The 17,648-nt window shown below is 42.4% G+C and overlaps 1 protein-coding gene across 1 annotated transcript in view; it reads right to left on the reverse strand.

The window, feature by feature from the left end:
• Positions 1-333: 333 nt before the first annotated feature.
• DNAH6 (dynein axonemal heavy chain 6) overlaps positions 334-17,648 on the reverse strand; it is a 364,719-nt gene continuing 347,404 nt past the window's right edge. The window contains exons 71-77 of the mRNA XM_063695744.1: positions 14,167-14,296; positions 11,363-11,490; positions 7,376-7,561; positions 6,772-6,844; positions 5,777-5,928; positions 3,819-4,041; positions 334-607 (exon numbers count right to left, since the gene is read on the reverse strand). Of these exons, the coding sequence (XP_063551814.1) occupies positions 504-607; positions 3,819-4,041; positions 5,777-5,928; positions 6,772-6,844; positions 7,376-7,561; positions 11,363-11,490; positions 14,167-14,296 (996 nt within the window). The 3' untranslated portion in view covers positions 334-503. The remainder of the gene's footprint in view (positions 608-3,818; positions 4,042-5,776; positions 5,929-6,771; positions 6,845-7,375; positions 7,562-11,362; positions 11,491-14,166; positions 14,297-17,648) is intronic.

Raw genomic sequence — 17,648 nt, forward strand, 5'->3', positions numbered from 1 at the left:
GTCCCACAGAACAGGGAACTGACATCATAGGCCAGCTTCTTCTTATCCTGCTCATTTGCTCTACCAGTTGTGCTCACTGCATCAACCTCCCATGCACTGGACTCTGAGAGCCTTAATCTCGTCTAGAAATGGAAGCACCTGGGGCCTTTCATATCAGGGTGAAGAGGAAAGGAGCCTGTAAGGGGAAGCGAGTGCTGAGTCCTTACTCTTCCTGGGGGTCCCAGAAAGTAACTGATGGGAAGCTGCCTCTCACTTAGGGTGGGGGAGCAGGCTTAACAGGTGGGTGTTGAACCCACTGCTTCTACAGCAGAGCTTGGATTGCCAACAGAAAGAACTCAAACACTTTATTTTAAGGTCATAAGAGAAATAAAAGTCACACTTAATACGTTTAAGTCAAATCAGAATTAACACCGTTTTGCTCACATATAAATTATTCAAACCTTTTGCTCCCATTAGGAAAGATCTCTGGCCTGGTTCTTTTTCAGGGCTGAGGTGGCACCTTTTCATTCACTCAGCTGGCAGAGCAAAGCTGATCCCTTGGCAATCCAGTAGTCTTTGGACCGCTTGGAGGGTAACAGGACGGTTACCACAAAGTTGGTTGAATGTCCTAATTAAGGATATAGGAAAAAAAGGGTTGTTACTTAGAGAATAACTTCCTCATACAAAGAGAGAGGCTACAAAGAGTCAAGACATCTGGGTTCCAGGCCTGACTGCCCCTAAAGATGCTGGACAAATAGTCCTCTATGGGTCTGTTTTATGCTCTATAAAATGAAGATTTTAGAACAAATAATTCTTTAGGACTTGTCCAGCTTAGACTTCATAGAACTTTCTTTTTTTTTTCGAGACAGGGTCTCACTCTATCACCCAGGCTGGAAGTGTAGTGGCGTGATCTCAGCTCGCTGCAACCTCTGCCCTCCTGGGTTCAAGTGATTCTCCTACCTCAGCCTCTTGAGTAGCTGGGACTATAGGTGCGTACCACCATGCCTGGCTAATTTTTGTATTTTTAGTAGAGGCGGGGTTTCACCAGTTGGCTAGGCTGGTCTCAAACTCTTGGCCTCAAATGATCCGCTTGCCTTGGCCTCCCAAAGTGCTGGGATTACAGGCATGAGCCACTGCACCCAGCCTAATAATTTCTTAATAACCAGGATTCAAATGAGTTTCATATCTTGCAACAGTGATGTGTCTCTTAAATCTTTCAATTGGTAGGTTTCCCTCTGCTTCTTTTGCCGCCCCCTTGTAATATATTTGTTGAAACAACCAGACTGTTTGTCCTGTTAAGTTTCCCAGAATCTGGATTTTATGACAGCATTGCTGTGGTGATTTTAAATATATTCCTCTCTTCCTGTAAGGGGTGGTTAGATCTAGAGGCGTGACTACATTCAGGTTTGAGGTTTTTTTTCCCTTTTTTTTTTTTTTTTTTGAGATAGGGTCTCATTCTTTTGCCCAGGCTGGAGTGCAGTGGTTTGATTATGGCTAACTGCAGACTTGAACTGGACTCAAGCGATCCTCCTGCCTCATTCTACCAAGCGGCTGGGACTACAGGCGCGTGCACCACACCTTGCTAATTTTTGTATTTTTTGTAGAGATGGGGTCTCGCTATCTTGCCCAGGCTGGCAGGTTTGAGTTTTATGGCAAGAATACTTCTTAGGTAGTAGGTACTTCTATCAGGAAGCACATTATGTCTGATTGTCTTTCTTTTTTGGGATATTAGTGGCCATTGATGACTACTACATAGGACTACCCCTCTTTTAAATAGCTGAAAAAGAGTTTCTTTTGATCCTTGTACAAGATGGGGTTTCTGTCACAGTTTCAGATAATGTTAGTTTGTTGGTCCCCTCTCCTTACTGATTTGTAAGATTTCTTTATGCCAGGCTTCTATAGTTTGGATGTTTGCTCCCTCCAAATCTCATGTTGAAATTTGATCCCCAATGTTGGAGATGGGGCTTAATGGAAGGTGTTTGGGTGATGGGGGTCAGATCCCTGATGAGTAGATTAATACTCCTTGGAATGGGGGGTGAGCTGTCACTTTATTAGTTCTTGCGAGAGCTGCTTGTTAAAGAGTCTGGCGCCTCCCTCCCATCTTGCCTACTTCCTCTCTTGCCATGGGACCTCTACACACCAGCTCCCTTTTGTCTTCTGCTATGAGTGGAAGCATCCTGAGGCTCTCACCAGAAGCAGATGCTGGCACCAGCCTGCAGAACCATGAGCCAAATAAACTTTTCTTTAAAGTTACTCAGCCTCAGGTATTCCTTTATAGCAACACAAACACAAACAAAGACAGTTGGATTTTTTTTTTTAATTGAGATGGGGGTTTCACTATGTTGCCCAGGCTGGTGTTGAACTCTTGGGCTCAAGTGATCCTCCCACCTTAGCCTCCTGAGTAGCTGGGACTACAGACACATGATACCACACCTGGCTAGACAGCTGGATTTTTTTCAAAATAGAAGGTCAGTGATGATTAATTTAGAGCCTCTGTATGTTCAAAACTGTCTTTATTCACTTCCCTTTTGAAAGATGGTTTGGTTGTGTTTTGAATTCTGGTTCAAAGGTATTTTCCCTCAACCCTTTGAAGGTGATTCTCCATTATCTTTTTATATGCACGGTGGATAATGAGAGTTGACTGATATCAATCTGATTCTCATTCTCTGGGATTTCAGTTCCAGCATATATTATACATTGTCTCTTCTCTTCGGTTATTTTGAGCATTTTTTTTTTTTTTTTGTCTCTGACAGTCTTAAGTATCACTTTGGTATATCTAGGTTTCTTTGAAGATTTGATTACTTGTATGTTGCTAAAAATCATTCCTTCCACTTTGTGAGACCTCATAATCTAATGATTCAAGTGTTTCTTTAGTTTTGGGAAATTACCAGCCATTATTTTTTCAAACATTCTCTCTCCTCCATTCTTTATTTTCTCCTTTCAGGTTGCCTAGAAAACAAGAAAAATGTTGCAAATTCTGGCTCCTTCCACAGGGTCACTTCTTTCCCCTCTCACTGTGCTGTATTCAAGGCGATTTTCCCAGTTCATTCTCTCTTCTCATTCTTCAGCTGTCCCTTGGTGTATCTGTTGAGGTGGCTTTCTGTCTGGTTTCTTTTTTCAGGGCTGTATCTCAGTTTCAGATGCACTCAGAGTTTTGCATCAGGGCTGTCCATTTATTCGTTTGTTTATTTACTTATTTATGATGGAGTTTTCGCTCTTGTTACCTAGGCTGGAGTGCAGTGGCCCAATGTCGGCTCACTGCAACCTCTGCCTCCCAGGTTCAAGTGATTCTCCTGCCTCAGCCTCCCAAGTAGTTGGGAATACTGGCACCCGCCACCATGCCTGGCTAATTTTTTGTATTTAGTAGAGACAGGGTTTCACTATGTTGGTCAGGCTAGTCTTGAACTCCTGACCTCAGGTGATTCACCTGCTTTGGTCTCCCAAAGTGCTGGGATTAAAGGGGTGAGCCACCTTGCCCGGCCTATTCATTTATTTTAAAATCTCTTTTATGATGAGTAAAAATGGATTTAGTGAGAAAAAGAGATTTTAGTGTCTATTCAGGCCACCATTTTGAAAGTGGAAGTCTCTACTTGTTAAACTCTATTTTCTACTCCTTGGATTCTAATAGAAGCAAGAATTAATTCTATAATATTAATCTATACTCAGAACAAATAGAATTTATAATTACATTTACGAATTTTGTATGTTATAGGTGGCTTCATTTTAAGTCTAGTTTATTGGCCCAACGGAGATCTTGAGCCAATCACAGCTTAGTGTTTGGACTTTGATTGAAGATTGCATTTGGTCATTATTTGAACTAATCTTAAGAACATCCTCACCTGTGGTTGACAGTGTTCCTGCCCGGGCTCCTGTTTTATAAAGTGGGCAGTGGTAAAGTGTTGGGCTTGGCTCATAGTTTTGCTGTGGTTCAAAATGCACCACAGGCAGCATTGGATTCATCTGTCCGGGCAATGCATCTTCTATCACCATCTCCTTATCATCCCATCGAGAAGCATCCATGAACATCCCATGAACAAGAACACCATCCTCAGCAGAGGGCAACTGAAAGATAACCACAAGTCTCAAAGTGAGAGGGGGGAAAAGGGATCAGCAGGTGTGAGCCACTTCCTATGTCCCACATCCTCCCCAGGTAATTCTAAAAAACACTCTATACATTGCTGTTATTATTCACATTTTAGAGAGGTCAATCCTGAGGCTCTGAGAGGCAAAAAAATGTAATAATAATGTGATGACTTTTCCCCTTTTATGGGAGGTGGAGGAGTACTGAGATCATCGTCTGTTATTCTTAGCAAGGTTTTTCAAGGATTTGGATGCCCTCCTAGAAGACAGATTATATACCTGCAATAATATTTGCAGAGTGCCCATGGACAATTCCTTTTTGTTCTTTCTCTCTTTTTTAAAAATTATGCTTACTTTTAATGTTTGTATTAAATAAGAAAGAGGGAGAGTGAGAGACCCTGCCCATCAGATTCCTGTGATGTGATTGGATGTCTCCACTGGTGCACACTTTTTTTTTTTTTTTTCCAATTGTGGGCATCTGAGTCATCCTTCCTCAAACCCTGAGTGGATTTGGCCATTTCTGGCCCGAGGTCTTTGGATAATTGGAGCCTCACGTCTGCAGGCAGAGGACTAAGCTGTTTGGATAATATGTAGTGCATTTGATAGTGAATAAAAGGATGGTAAACTAAATTCTTTTTAGCTGGTCTTTGCTTTTTGGTGTCCTAACCTTTCTGTTTCTTGGGTGCAGCAGGATGGGACTTCCTGTTTTTGGGCTGCACATATGTTTATGCAGGTTTGCCTGAAAACTATCCTGCTACCTACTGGGTGTCCACCAACTGGGCATCACCCAGAGGGAGCACCTTTTCCTATGCTGCGCCAAGGCGGCAAATGGGCTGACAGTGGTCTTGCCTGTTTGCAACAGAGATAAAGCTGTTTAAACACATACCCTGTGTTTGGACCAGTATATGTGCTGGTCTCATGACACTGGCTGTTTCTTTTACACCGCACTACTGGCCTGTCTCCTGGTCTGTTGGTGGCAGACATTTGCTAGGTGGGCCAGGAGACAGGCCAGTTAGACAGTCTGAGGTCTCCCCAGATCTCAGAGATTGTAAGGCATTGTCATGGCTCAGCACACATGACCCAAGCAGAGACATGGTATGAACTAGGGTGGAGGGACAGAGCCCTGGTGGTCACTGTAAACTTCTGTCTGTCAGAATCAGCCTCTGTGGCAGATGGAGTGTGCTGAGCATGGACCAGGGCAGGCTGGTCCCGGAAAGCTCCGGTGGGGGCTTTTATGTGGGTGTTGCTTTACCTTCCTGGAGCCTCAAGTTTTCCTGACATGGGAAAGTTGACACTCTCTTCTTAAGACAAGAAGGATCTTAAAATAACATGAGGTGCAGACATGTTAACAATTGCTCCAGCACATGCAGCTGGTGAAAGGTAGTGTCAGAATTCAAACTCAGGCTTCTCTAGTTTTTAAACCCTTGCTTTTAACTTCTTGCTATATTGATTCTTTAAGATGAAGAAGGTTACTAAAGGTAGCTAAAAAATAAAAAAATATTGCTTTAAAAATATTTCTATAAATCAGACTAGTTTAGGCAGTTCCCATCCGGTCATTGCTAATTGGGGAGCTTATCCTGGAGGTGTGATTACTACCCTGCCCTTCCTGCTCCTGCCAATGGGAGGTGGTGGGGGAGTGGGGCATGGGAGGTTGTCTGAAATCTTCAAGGACAGTGGGATAGAAGCTGCTTTGCCATAACAGCCAGGTGGACAATACCTCCACGTCCATGGGCAGTTCTTGTCCAAATTGCACTGTCTTGGCAGCTTCTATCACTGCAGCTTGATCCCGATAGGTGGGAATTACGCTGTATTTGAAACTCAGCTCATCTATAGGCAAATTGTGTTTTCGAGCATGATTTTGAAGAGTTCCTGTAATTATGAAAATTGGAAAGCTGCGTTCAAACAACACTGCTATTCCCCAGGCACTATTCCCCTTCACCCAAACCAGGCTGCCCTGGCATTAGAGAGCCTTCCCACCACAGAGAAGACCCAACTCTTAATACCTTCCTCTGAGTTAGTTCACAGGGTCAGGAAGCCTGCGGGTCATGTTGGGAGGTAAGGGCCCAAGGGATGGACAAGCTCTGGTCCTGGTTGGGAAGGCAGGGAAGGCCAGTGTGCAGTGCATTGCCCTGCCATGAGGGAGACAAACCAGTGAGACAGTTTCAGAGCCCAATCTCGCTAACTTTAGGATTTTGCCCAGCTTGTTTTATATGGGCTGTTTAATAGGTATTAAGAATGAGAGAGATGAAGGGCTTGGGTAATTAGCATTGAGTTGCTCACAGGCTCTAGCCCCCTATGAGGCTCTCTAGCCAGATTCCCCAAGAGCTGATGGAGGCACATCAAGAGAATTTCTCAGAGGGAAGGGAGCTGCTCACAGCTGGGGCCTGAGCAGGTGGACAGCAGTTGATGCCCTTGAGCGTGGGTCACATGGGGAACTGAGGCACACTCTGTGTGTTCGTGGAGGCAGCAGTGCCTGCACTTATGTAACCTGAGAGGGGCAGGGATTAGGTTGCTGGGGAACATCTGCTATCTCTGCCATCTTTCCTCTGCCCCCCCACAAGTGAGGAAGAGCAGGACCTTGTTAGATTGCCCTATGATCAATAGCCTCATTGCTAGAGCATTAGCAGCCATGTCATTTCCCCAGCACCTCAAAACCCTGTGTATGACAAGTCATGGCCTTTCCTATGGGGTTTTTCTAGAAAGCGCTGGTACCTGTTAGAAATCCTTGAGGAAAGAAGAAACCGGAGATCCAGTAGGACTTAGGCTGTCCTCTTTTGAGCCACAGCTGAAGGAGAAACATACTCACAATAAACGTTATTTCTGGGATGGAGTTTGTTTTCTAAAGCAAAGTCCTATTTGGGGAGAGTTTCTCAGGAGGCAGAATCTAAAGCAGCCCTGAGTTAGTCACCACCCCCATTTCACTGCCTGCCCCATTCCCCTTCCTGTTCTGCCAGCCTGATGACTGCGGACACAGAGCCTGGTTATTGTGGGGTATGTGAGAGGGAGACAGCAGCAAAGTTATCTGGGATTTGGACTCATCTTGGTTGGTCTATACCTCACTGTGGGGTCCCATGAATTAGAGCTGAAACCCCAAGGATGCCTGGAATTAAAGTGGAAGGTGGGGATGAGTGCCTAGGGCAAACGATATTATAATCAGTATAAGACTTTTAAAGTGATGCCATTCTGGACATTTCTTTTTCTCTGGGCTCAGATTATCCATCAGTGACTGTGGATATCTTTAGCCAGTGCTTCCTAGGGACCTTAGGCCAACTATGCCATCAGATTCATCAAAACCCAGTGAAAGGAATTTTCTTACATCCACAAATGAGGTCCTCAGGATAAGGTCTTTGACCCATGATCCTAGTGGCTTCAGGGATGGGTAGGCTGTGTTGGACCACAGAGCGGGAACCTGGTTGTTGAGGAAACTGTTATACACTTTTTCCATTTCTTCAGACATCACCACAAATCCAGCGATGGCTTTGTTGAGTGTTTCCAGAGAAGTCTGAAAGAACAAAAAAGGGGTTGGTGGCCTTTGCAGATGTCATTATCCAGTGTCAGTGACACACATTAATGACAGCAGGGGCTGCCTTGCCTGGAGGCGCCACTTGCTAGGTTCTATCCTCTTTGCACACTGTCTGCTGGGCCAGACCCTCCAATATTTCACGCATTACTACAATACGTGACCGTTGCGGTGTAACACTTGAGGGTGGCAGTTGATAGCAGAGTCCAGTGCAGTGGAAAGAAGGAAGCAGAAATGTCTCCTGAAGCCTGGAGAAGTGGCTGGGAGAAATGCCACTGTCCAGCACTCCTCCAGGCCAAAAGAAAAATAGGCCTGACTGTGATTTGGGAAGCACAGAGTGTGAGGAGGAGGGGGAGATGGGGAGTGAGAACCACCTCATGCTACTGGTCATCTTTGCTCAGGGGGTTCCCCCAAATCCCAGAGTTAGTGCAGAAAGAGATTCCTTTTTGTTTTGTTTTTTTTTTTTTTTGAGACAGCCTTGCTCTGTCGCCAGGCTGGAGTGCAGTGGCATGATCTCGGCTCACTGCAACCTCCTCCTCCTGGGTTCAAGTGATTCTCCTGTCTCAGTCTGCCAAGTAGTTGGGATTACAGGCATGTGCCACCATGCCCAGATAATTTTTGTATTTTTAGTAGAGATGTGGTTTTGCCATGTTGGCCAGGCTGGTCTCGAACTCCTGACCTTAGGAGATCTGCCCACCTTGGCCTCCCAACATGCTGGGATTACAGGTGTGAGCCACCATGCCCGGCTGGAAAGGGGAGAGTCTTAGATGAGACTAATCTTCCAGCTGGCATCAGAGGGTCTCCTTGAACTGGAAACACCTCCTTAAAACATGTCTCCAAGCCTCTCCTTCTCTCACCAGAAGATGGAGGCAGGCCACAGTCCTGGGAGACACTGGGCTGGAGTGGAGCACAGGGCGATGTTTGCCACCTGGCTAAAGACAAGGGAGAGCATATAGGTGGGTTATGGCCCCTATGGGTTGCAGTGTTGTGAAAACTGCCATATATTGGGAAAATATAATAGGAAGACGTTAGAGGCAAAATTTATGTTGACTAAGCAACCAAATAAGGCCTGGGACCACATGCACAGCATCTTAGCGACAGGCATTGTGTGGATGAAACAAGGCTACATGTCCTTCCATTCTTTCACAGATTTATTTGTTGGTTCCCTTCTCCCTGTACCTCTTTTCACAAGAGGTAGTGGTAGAAAAAAGAAGTGTTTTACTTAGATTTGTCCTTAGGATCTGAGGAACCATCTGCAGCAGAGTGCAGGAAAGAGGCCCTTAGCCAGAGCCAAGACCATCCTCCATGATAGACCTGGAAATAGGAAGAAGTAGCAGAAGACTCATCTAAAATGCAGAGAGAACACAAAAAATGATAGAGGTGGAGGGAGCAGATTGCTGAGATCTTCAAGGTCTGCTTAAAATAGAAAGAGGTCATGTTGCAGTCAATTCTCCCAAAGGAGGCAGGCAACACACAGATGTATTAAATGGGAGAAAGAGTACTTCAAAGGCTTTCCTTCTCCTATGGCTCGAAGCCTACACAGGGTGGCCTTCTCACTCCTAGGACCTGTCCTATCCCACGGTTCTGTCTGGAGGAGAGTGGGTTCACCAGGATGGCATTCCCCAAGACTCCCGGGTGCTGCTCCCTTCCCCTGGCTTTCTTATTGCCACCATAGTACTGCCTGGCTGTTCCCAAGGGGAAGGGAAGGTGAGGCTGGGAACAAAGCCATGGCAAGGCAGGACCAGGCCTGAGGTCTAGGACTAGAGGTCAGGTGAGGAAGGCCTCTGGCAATTACAGCATGCCGTGGTGAGCACCTCCCTTCTGATGGGAATGCTTGGCTGTGATTCCTGATGGCCCTGCAGGTCACCTGTCCCTGGGCTCCTCCCCTTATGCTTCCATTAGGGGAATTCCTCTGTTAGTGGTGGACTGGGGTTTGTTTGACCAGAAAAAGTGACCAAAAGAGACCTGAGAGTCACATTTGTTCACTTGTACATTCAAATATTCATGGAAGATTTAGTATGTCAGTTACTAAGGAAACAAAGATGACGAGTGTAACATCTCCCTGGTTTTTAAGAAATTCTTTGTTAGAGTAGCCATACTCATGGGGGGAAATTACAAAAAATGTAATGAATACAGTGGTGGACACAGAGACCTGAGATGACGGGGCCTTGAGGATGGGACCCTAATTCATCTGGCAGTAGAGGGAAGGGCTGGTCTCCAGGAAGACATTATGGAGAAGTGACATCTGGACTTAAATTCAAGTGGGTGAAAGTTCATGATGTGGAAAGGGCAAGACATAAGCTGGTGTTCCTCAGAACAAAAGCACCTCCTTAGTGTTAGCTGGGCACATAGCACCCCATTGAGAGACTCCTTTCCCAGCCACCCTTGAGGCTGGGCTGTGGTCATGTGACCAAGTTTTGGCTAATGGGATATAAGAAGAAAGGATGTATACTACCACTGGATCACATTTTTATAAGGAAGCTGCTTTTCCTTGCCTCTCTCTTTCCTGCTTCCCACTGGCTGGCAAAAGGGGACAACTGGGGCAGCCACCTTAGACCCAGACACAGAAGTTGTCTGTTGAGACTGGAAGAGCCAACCTGTTTATCCCTGGATGAGCTCACGAAGCAGAATTAACTACCTGCCCTAGACAGGGCTCCCTCAGGGCTGTTAGGAGAGAGTAAAGTGAATTTTTATCTCGTTTTGGACTATGTTATGGGGGTCTTTATCATAGCAGCTTAGTCTGTACCCCAATTCATTCAATATAGAAGGAAATAAGCCCTGACCTGGTGACCTGACCAGGAGACTGAGAGAGGAGAGAGACTTAGCCTGCTGACTTTGGTGCATACCTGACTAGATGCCATAGTCCCAAGGTGAAGACTACATACTCAGCTGACCCGCCTAACCAACAAGCCTAGGTATTGCCAGCCAAGCAGCAACTTCCGGAGACTTTGCCTTTCTGATAGGGAACAGAAATGGTCTTTAGCTGTTAAAGATCTCTCCCAGTTCTCCCCCAATCTTATCCCCAAGTCTTGACCTTGAAGTAGGTGTTTGGTTCCCTGCTTAGCAGTAATACTTTTCCTGTTAATGCTCAACATTTTCTAATAGTTATTCTTTTTCTCTTATCAAAGTTATGCACAGAGAAACTAGGAAGGCCTTTGACCATCATTACAAATGCAAGGCAATGCACAGAGAAAGTAGTTATGAACATAAAGCAGAAGATCAAACAGGTGTTTGCAAATTTTAGTGACATTAAAATCATCTGGGGAGTTTATTTAAAATTCATATTCCCAGGCCCTGCTTCAAGAAATTCTAACTCAGTAGGTCTTGAGTGGGATCAAGTAATCCACATGTTGAACACACCATAGGGGACTCTAATGCAGGCATTCTGTGGCCCACACTTTGACAGATTATGGTTTTCACAGTCTCGCTTAAAGACTATGTTATGAAATGCAAACTAGACATTAGGAACAAACACTGAATTACTCTTAATTGAGTGCTTAGGTCTCTGATCAATTTCTAGTGAGTCAATAGAATCTAAGGGTGTAAGGATAAGGAGGAGATTGAGAATTTGTAATGTTACATATTCACTCCATCATTATTAGAAAATGGGAACACAGATTCATTAGAGAAGGATAAATTCATTTTTAGACTCATTGGGCTTGAAGAGCTGTTAGTGTATCCAAATGGAAATGCTGAAGTGATGGGAATGGAAGAATTTCATATTATACAACTCTCTACAAAGCTTTGATGCTCAATAGCAATGATGAAAGTAAGCTCTCATACATGAATTAACTTCAGCAGGTTGTTAAACCGGTCCACTTCCTGTCCAAGAACGGTGGTCAAGGAGTTCAGACGTCCTTGAAAATCCTTGACAAAAAGGCTCTCAGAAGCACCCTCCATTTCCAGTTTTTCTGAAACATACACAGCGATTCCTCAGGCCAGTCACCATTGATTTGTTCTCACAATATTGCTAAGGCAATGTGCTTATCTTAACATTTTTAAAAAGCCAGCTTCTCTCATTGTTTAAGCCAGATACATAGGATTTAAATGTGATGTTTCTATAATTTAGAATGCTTTTGTGATTCAACTGTGTTTATATAGAAGCAATCACAGAAAATTATGTTTAAATTCATGTGTATCAGTGTACCAGGGCATACACACACACACACACACACACACACACATATATATATACACATATATATACATATATATACACATATATATACATATATATATATACACACACACATATATATATATACACACTTTTTTTTCTCAAACATTAAACCATTGCATTTTGTTTCTTCCCTTAAAGCATGTTCCCCATGGGTATTTTCATCCTCCCAGCCAGTGTGAGCTATGTGATCTATGGCCCTGGGACAGGAGAGGTAGGTCCTTGTTGCTTAAGTGAGATCATAGAAAGACTGGCTGTGCTAATGTAGAAGGAGGACTGGAAAAAGGAAGGAGAAGCCTGCTCATTTTCATTCTGGTTGACTGTGGGGAGGAGGTGAGGGGTTGAGAGGGAAGAGGATGTAATGGAAAGTCAGCATGGCTCAGTGGTATCTGCAAGTTTGATGAGGGGTTTGAAAGGTCTCCAATGTGGAATGAGGGGGGTTGGCAGGAGGGCATAGGAAGGTGTGCCTGGCTTTGGCTGATTGGGAGGCAGAGCCCTGAAGGCTTCAGTGGTAAATGCTAGCAGGATGAAGCGGTTGCCTGGCAGACAAGGAACATTCCAGAGACTAGACGGTCCAGGGACCCTAAGTGTCCCCCTCTACCATACAAGCGTTTAAATCTCCCACTTCCCTGCTCACCTGCACTGCATAGGAAAGGTTGGGGGCAGGAGACTGAGACAGGAGAGAGACTTAGTGTTTATCGCATGTTACTGGGCATTATTTAAAGGGACTGACTGCATTATTAAACAGGCCCATAGTTCAAACTGGATGGAAAATGTAGCTCTTCTTTCTCCCTACAATCCACCAAATGCAGGCTCAGATGAAGAACGATATGAGCTACGAAAGAGGAAGGAACAGCCTTTTTCTTGCGTATTTGAGAAAAGTATGTGTAAACAAATGGCTATGACATACATGTATCAAATTCCTTCTTGACCACACACATTTGGCTGCTGGACAAAAATCCCACAGCAGTGCCAATGAGTCTAATCTCTAGGGTCCGCTGTGCTGTGGTTACATGTCCCTGGTTTTCTCTTTCCACCATTCCTCTCAGGGCTATTTCAAACCCTCAGTTCTTTTGCTGAGCCAATTGTCTTCCTGCCCCCTCAGTCTCAGCAGATGATCTGCTTAGCATTTCACAGTAAAAGTACAAGCTTTATGAAGCCTGGAGAGAAAACCCTCCTAGGTGTCAGTGGGATTCTACCAAACAAGTGCACGGTCTCTGCAGCTATCCATTCACCTCTCCATCCTTTTCCCAACCAGCACTCCATCTTATATTTATTGATCTTATATTTATTGACTCTGTTTGCTTCAACAACAGAATTCTCTACCCAAGTAGACATTCTCTTGAGGGCCTGCTTCTAGGAGGCAGATAACTGACTTCTGAAACCACAAGGCTCCTTTTCTTCCAGGGGCTTTAAGGGCATTAGCAGGACTCAGTTGCTGTTTTTTTCTGCCTCAATTTTCTTTTTCCTGTAATGACATCTCTTCCAACCATGAATAACGAAGACATCTAAATCTCCTATCGATCTAAGAAAAGTGTTAAAATAGATCTCTTGTGATCATTCAGGAAGACCTTTTTTTTTTTTTTTGAGACTGAGTCTTGCTCTGTCACCCAGGCTGGAGTGCAGTGGTGTGATCTCGGCTCACTGCGAGCTCCGCCTCCTGGGTTCACGCCATTCTCCTGCCTCAGCCTCCAGAGTAGCTGGGACTACAGGCGCCCGCCACCACGCCCGGCTAATTTTTTGTATTTTTAGTAGAGACGGGGTTTCACCGTGTTAGCCAGGATAGTCTTGATCTCCTGACCTTGTGATCCGCCTGCCTTGGCCTCCCAAAGTGCTAGGATTACAGGCATCAGCCACCGTGCCCAGCCTGGGAAGACTCTTTCACTTATCAGAAAACAAGGTGAAAGTAATTTAGCCATATGTCTTCTAAATGGAGAAAAAATTTAAATGGATTCTACAGCAGGACTGTCCAGTAGAGCTTTTAGTGGAAGTGTTCTCTATCTCTATACTGTCCAATATGATAGCACTTGAAATGTGACTGGTACAAATGAGGAAATGAATTTAAATTACATTAAGTTTAAATTTAGGTAGCCATATTGGCTAGTGGCTATTTTCTTGCACAGCACAGGTATAGAGACAGTAGAATAATGAAACCAAGGGAAGCTCAGGAAAGAGTCTGGTTAAAGTTACATTGAGCTGGAAACCAATTTCCTCCTAATGCTTCTGGCAGTTGAGATGTTGAGATGCTGTAAGCTTCTAGTCTATAAATGAAGAGCTCCATGTCAAAAGAGCTCTTTAGGTTAAAAAAAGTTTACATAATAAGCAGGTTTTGACACCTGTTTATCACTCAGTTCTCTGAGTTTATTCCTAAAATTCCCATTACATACAGATTCCTAGAATTATTTATTACCTGGAACTCTGGTCTGGACAGAAGCAACAAGTTCTTGAACAATTTCGTCATTGCTTTTTCCCTCTCCACCAGTAGATGACCTTGGCTGAACCTCAAGTATGGTGTTGATTAAAGTGCTGGTCTCTTTGTACTGTAATGGCAATAAGAGACAGAACAGTGAAGACTCAAATTCTCAGAAAATAAATTTGCAGCACACATAATTATTTACAAAAGTAAAGGCAGTTCTCTAAAACCATATTATTTATTTCCACTTTATTTTATTGTGGTAAGAACAATTAACATGAGATCTACCCTCTTAACAAATTAAGACAGTAGTTATTGCTGACTATAGGTACAATGTTGCACAAAAGATCTCTAGTGCTGATTCATTTTGCTTGACTGCAACTTTATGCCTGTTGATTAGTAACTCCCCATTTCCCCCTCTCCCCAGCCCCTGGCAACTACCATTCCACTCTTTAATTCTATGAATTTGACTATTTTAGATAACTCCATAAAAGTTAAATCATGCAGTATTTGTCTTTTTGTGACTGGCTTAAGGAAATTTTATTTTCTGTCTTGAAGGTAGAGTTGGTAAAATGTGGTCATTGGAAATGCCTAGTACATAGTTGTTACTGTTATACTAAAAATTTTTTTGTTGAGCAACAATGTAAATGTACTTAATGGGCCAGGCCCAGTGGCTCATGCCTGTAATCCCAACACTTTGGGTGGTCAAGGCAGGAAGACTGCTTTAGCCCAAAAGGGATTGCTTTAGCCCAATAGTTTGAGACCAGCATGGGCAACATGGTAAGACTCTGTCCCTATAAAAAAAAAAAAAATTAGCTGGGTGTGGTGGTGTGCACCTGTGGTCCTAGTTACTTGGGAGGCTGAATGGGGAATAGCTTGATCCCAGGAATTAGAAGTTGTGGTGAACTATGATCTCCCCACTGCACTCTAGCCAGGGCAACAGAGGGAGGCCCTATTTCAAAAGGAAATAAAATGAAAATAAATAAATAAATGTACTTAATGCCACTGAACTGTATGCTTAAAAATGATTAAAATGTATATTTTCTGTTATACATATTTTACTACAATAAAGAATGGTTAAACATTTTTAAGTTGATCAGTTAAAAGAAATTATGAAAGTGAGGGAAAAATCATGAGAACACAGTTTCAGGTCATTCTTTTATTCAATTAACTTTTTTTTAAAATTAGAAAAATATGGCTTATTACAGAAAAATTTGAAGGTAGAAAAATATAAAGAAAAAATATTCATGATACTTACTTTCCAGATATAATTACTTATAATGAAGTAATAATTAAATAAACTATAGCTTACTTCAACTTGGACACTTTCTGTATATATGTGCATAAAGTTTGCAAAATTGAGCTAATAAATTTATGTAATATTAATTCATTTTCGATATTATGAGTCTTCTAATATCACTGAAAAATCCTCATGAACCATGCTTTAAGTGACTATGTGATAATTTAAGTGACAATGTGATACTAATTATGGTATAAATGCACTGTAATTAATATGAGTTACTTATCTATTTTTTGGAAATTTCTAGTTTTTTGATTTTATTAGACTTTTTTTTTTTTTTTTGAGATGGAGTCTCACTCTGTTGCCCAGGCTGGAGTGCAGTGGCGTGATCTTGGCTCACTGCAACCTCTGCCTCCCAGGCTCAACTGATTCTTCTGCCTCAGCCTCCAAGTAGCTGGGATTACAGGCACCCGTCACCACGCCTGGCTAATTTTTATAGTTTTAGTAGAAACAGGGTTTCACCATGTTGGCCAGGCTGGTCCCGAACTCCTGGCCTCAAGTGACTCACGTGGCTTGGCCTCTCAAAGTGCTGGGATTACAAGCGTGAACCACTGTGCCCAGCCGATCTTATTACACTTCGGGAATAGAATATGTTTGTATGAATTTCATCCACCATTTTTGAAATTCTTTAAATGATAGATTAAGTAGAGGCAATATTTTAAAACTGGGTATTACCATATTAATTTCTAAAAACATTGTATCAATTTATATTTCCAACAATAGTGTATCATAAAGCCTTTCTATGTCTTCGCACAATTAATATTATTACTTAAACAAATGTTTCTAATTTAATAGATAAAATAGTTCTCATTTTTTGCACTTTAAGAATTTAAAGATTGAAAAATATGTTCATTGACCATCTATATTACTCCTTTATGAATTATTCATAATGTTTTTTAAACATTTTTGATTTTTAGCATTTTATTATTTATTATTAATTTATAAGATAATCCTATAATATAGAAAGCTAAATTTTCTGTTTTTTGTTTCAAAAATGTTTTGATTTGCCACTTGTCTTAATTTTTAAAAAAACATTTTAGATTCAGAGGGTACACGTGCACATTTGTTACACGAATATATTGCATGGTGCTGAGGTTTGGGCTTCTATTGAACTTCACCCAAAGAGTGAACATAGTATCTAACAGGTTGTTTTTCAACTCTTTTCTTCCTTCCTTTTCCCCCCTTTTGGAGTCCCCAGGGTCTATTGTTCCCATCTTTATGTCCATGTGTACCCAGTGTTTAGCTTTCACTTGTAAGTGGGAACATGCAGTATTTGGTTTTCTGTTTCTGCATTCTTCGAGTTTAGTTTGTTCTTATTTTTCCAGTTCCTTTGGGTGCAACATTAGGTTGTTAATTTGAGGTCTTTCTATTAATACCTTTTTGATGTAGGCAGTTAGCTTTATACACTTTCCCCTTAACACTGTTTTTGTTGCATCTCAGAGCTTTTGGTGTCTTGGGTCTCTTATGTTCATTTGTTTCAAATAATTTTTTGATTTTTGCCTTAATTTCTTTGTTTACCCAAAAGTCATTCAGGAGCAAGTTGTTTAGTTTCCATGCATTTGTGTGGTTTTGAGAGTTCCTTTTGGTATTGATTTCTAATTATATTCCACTGTGTTCTGAGAAGATGCTTGGTATAATTTTGATTTTTTAAATTTGTTGAGACTTGCTTTATGACCAAGCATGTGGTCAATATTAGAGTATGTTTTGTGTGCAGATGAGAAGAATGTATATTCTTTGGTTATTGGTGGAGTATTCTGTAGATGTCTATTAGGTCCAATTAGTCAAGTATTGAATTTAGGTCTAGAATTTCTTTGTTAATTTTCTTCCTTGATGATCTAATGTTGTCAGTGGAGTGTTGAAGTCCCCCCACCCCCTGCTCCTCTGATTATTGTGCGGCTGTAAAAGTCTTTTCTTAGGTAGAAGTAATTATTTTATAAATCTGAGTGCTCCAATGTTGGGAGCATATATATTTAGGATCATTAAATCTTCTTGAATTGAATTCTTTATCATTATATCATGCCCTCTTTGTCCTTTTTTATTCTTGTTAGTTTAGGGTCTGATTTCTCTGATACAAGAATAGCATCCTCTGCTCTTTTTTATTTTGTTTGCATGATAGATCTTTTTCCACCCTTTACTTTGAGCCTATAGTTGTCATTACATGTGAGATGGGTCTCTTGAA

This window comes from Gorilla gorilla, chromosome 12 (genome assembly GCF_029281585.2).
Source record: "Gorilla gorilla gorilla isolate KB3781 chromosome 12, NHGRI_mGorGor1-v2.1_pri, whole genome shotgun sequence".
Lineage (NCBI taxonomy): Eukaryota > Metazoa > Chordata > Mammalia > Primates > Hominidae > Gorilla > Gorilla gorilla.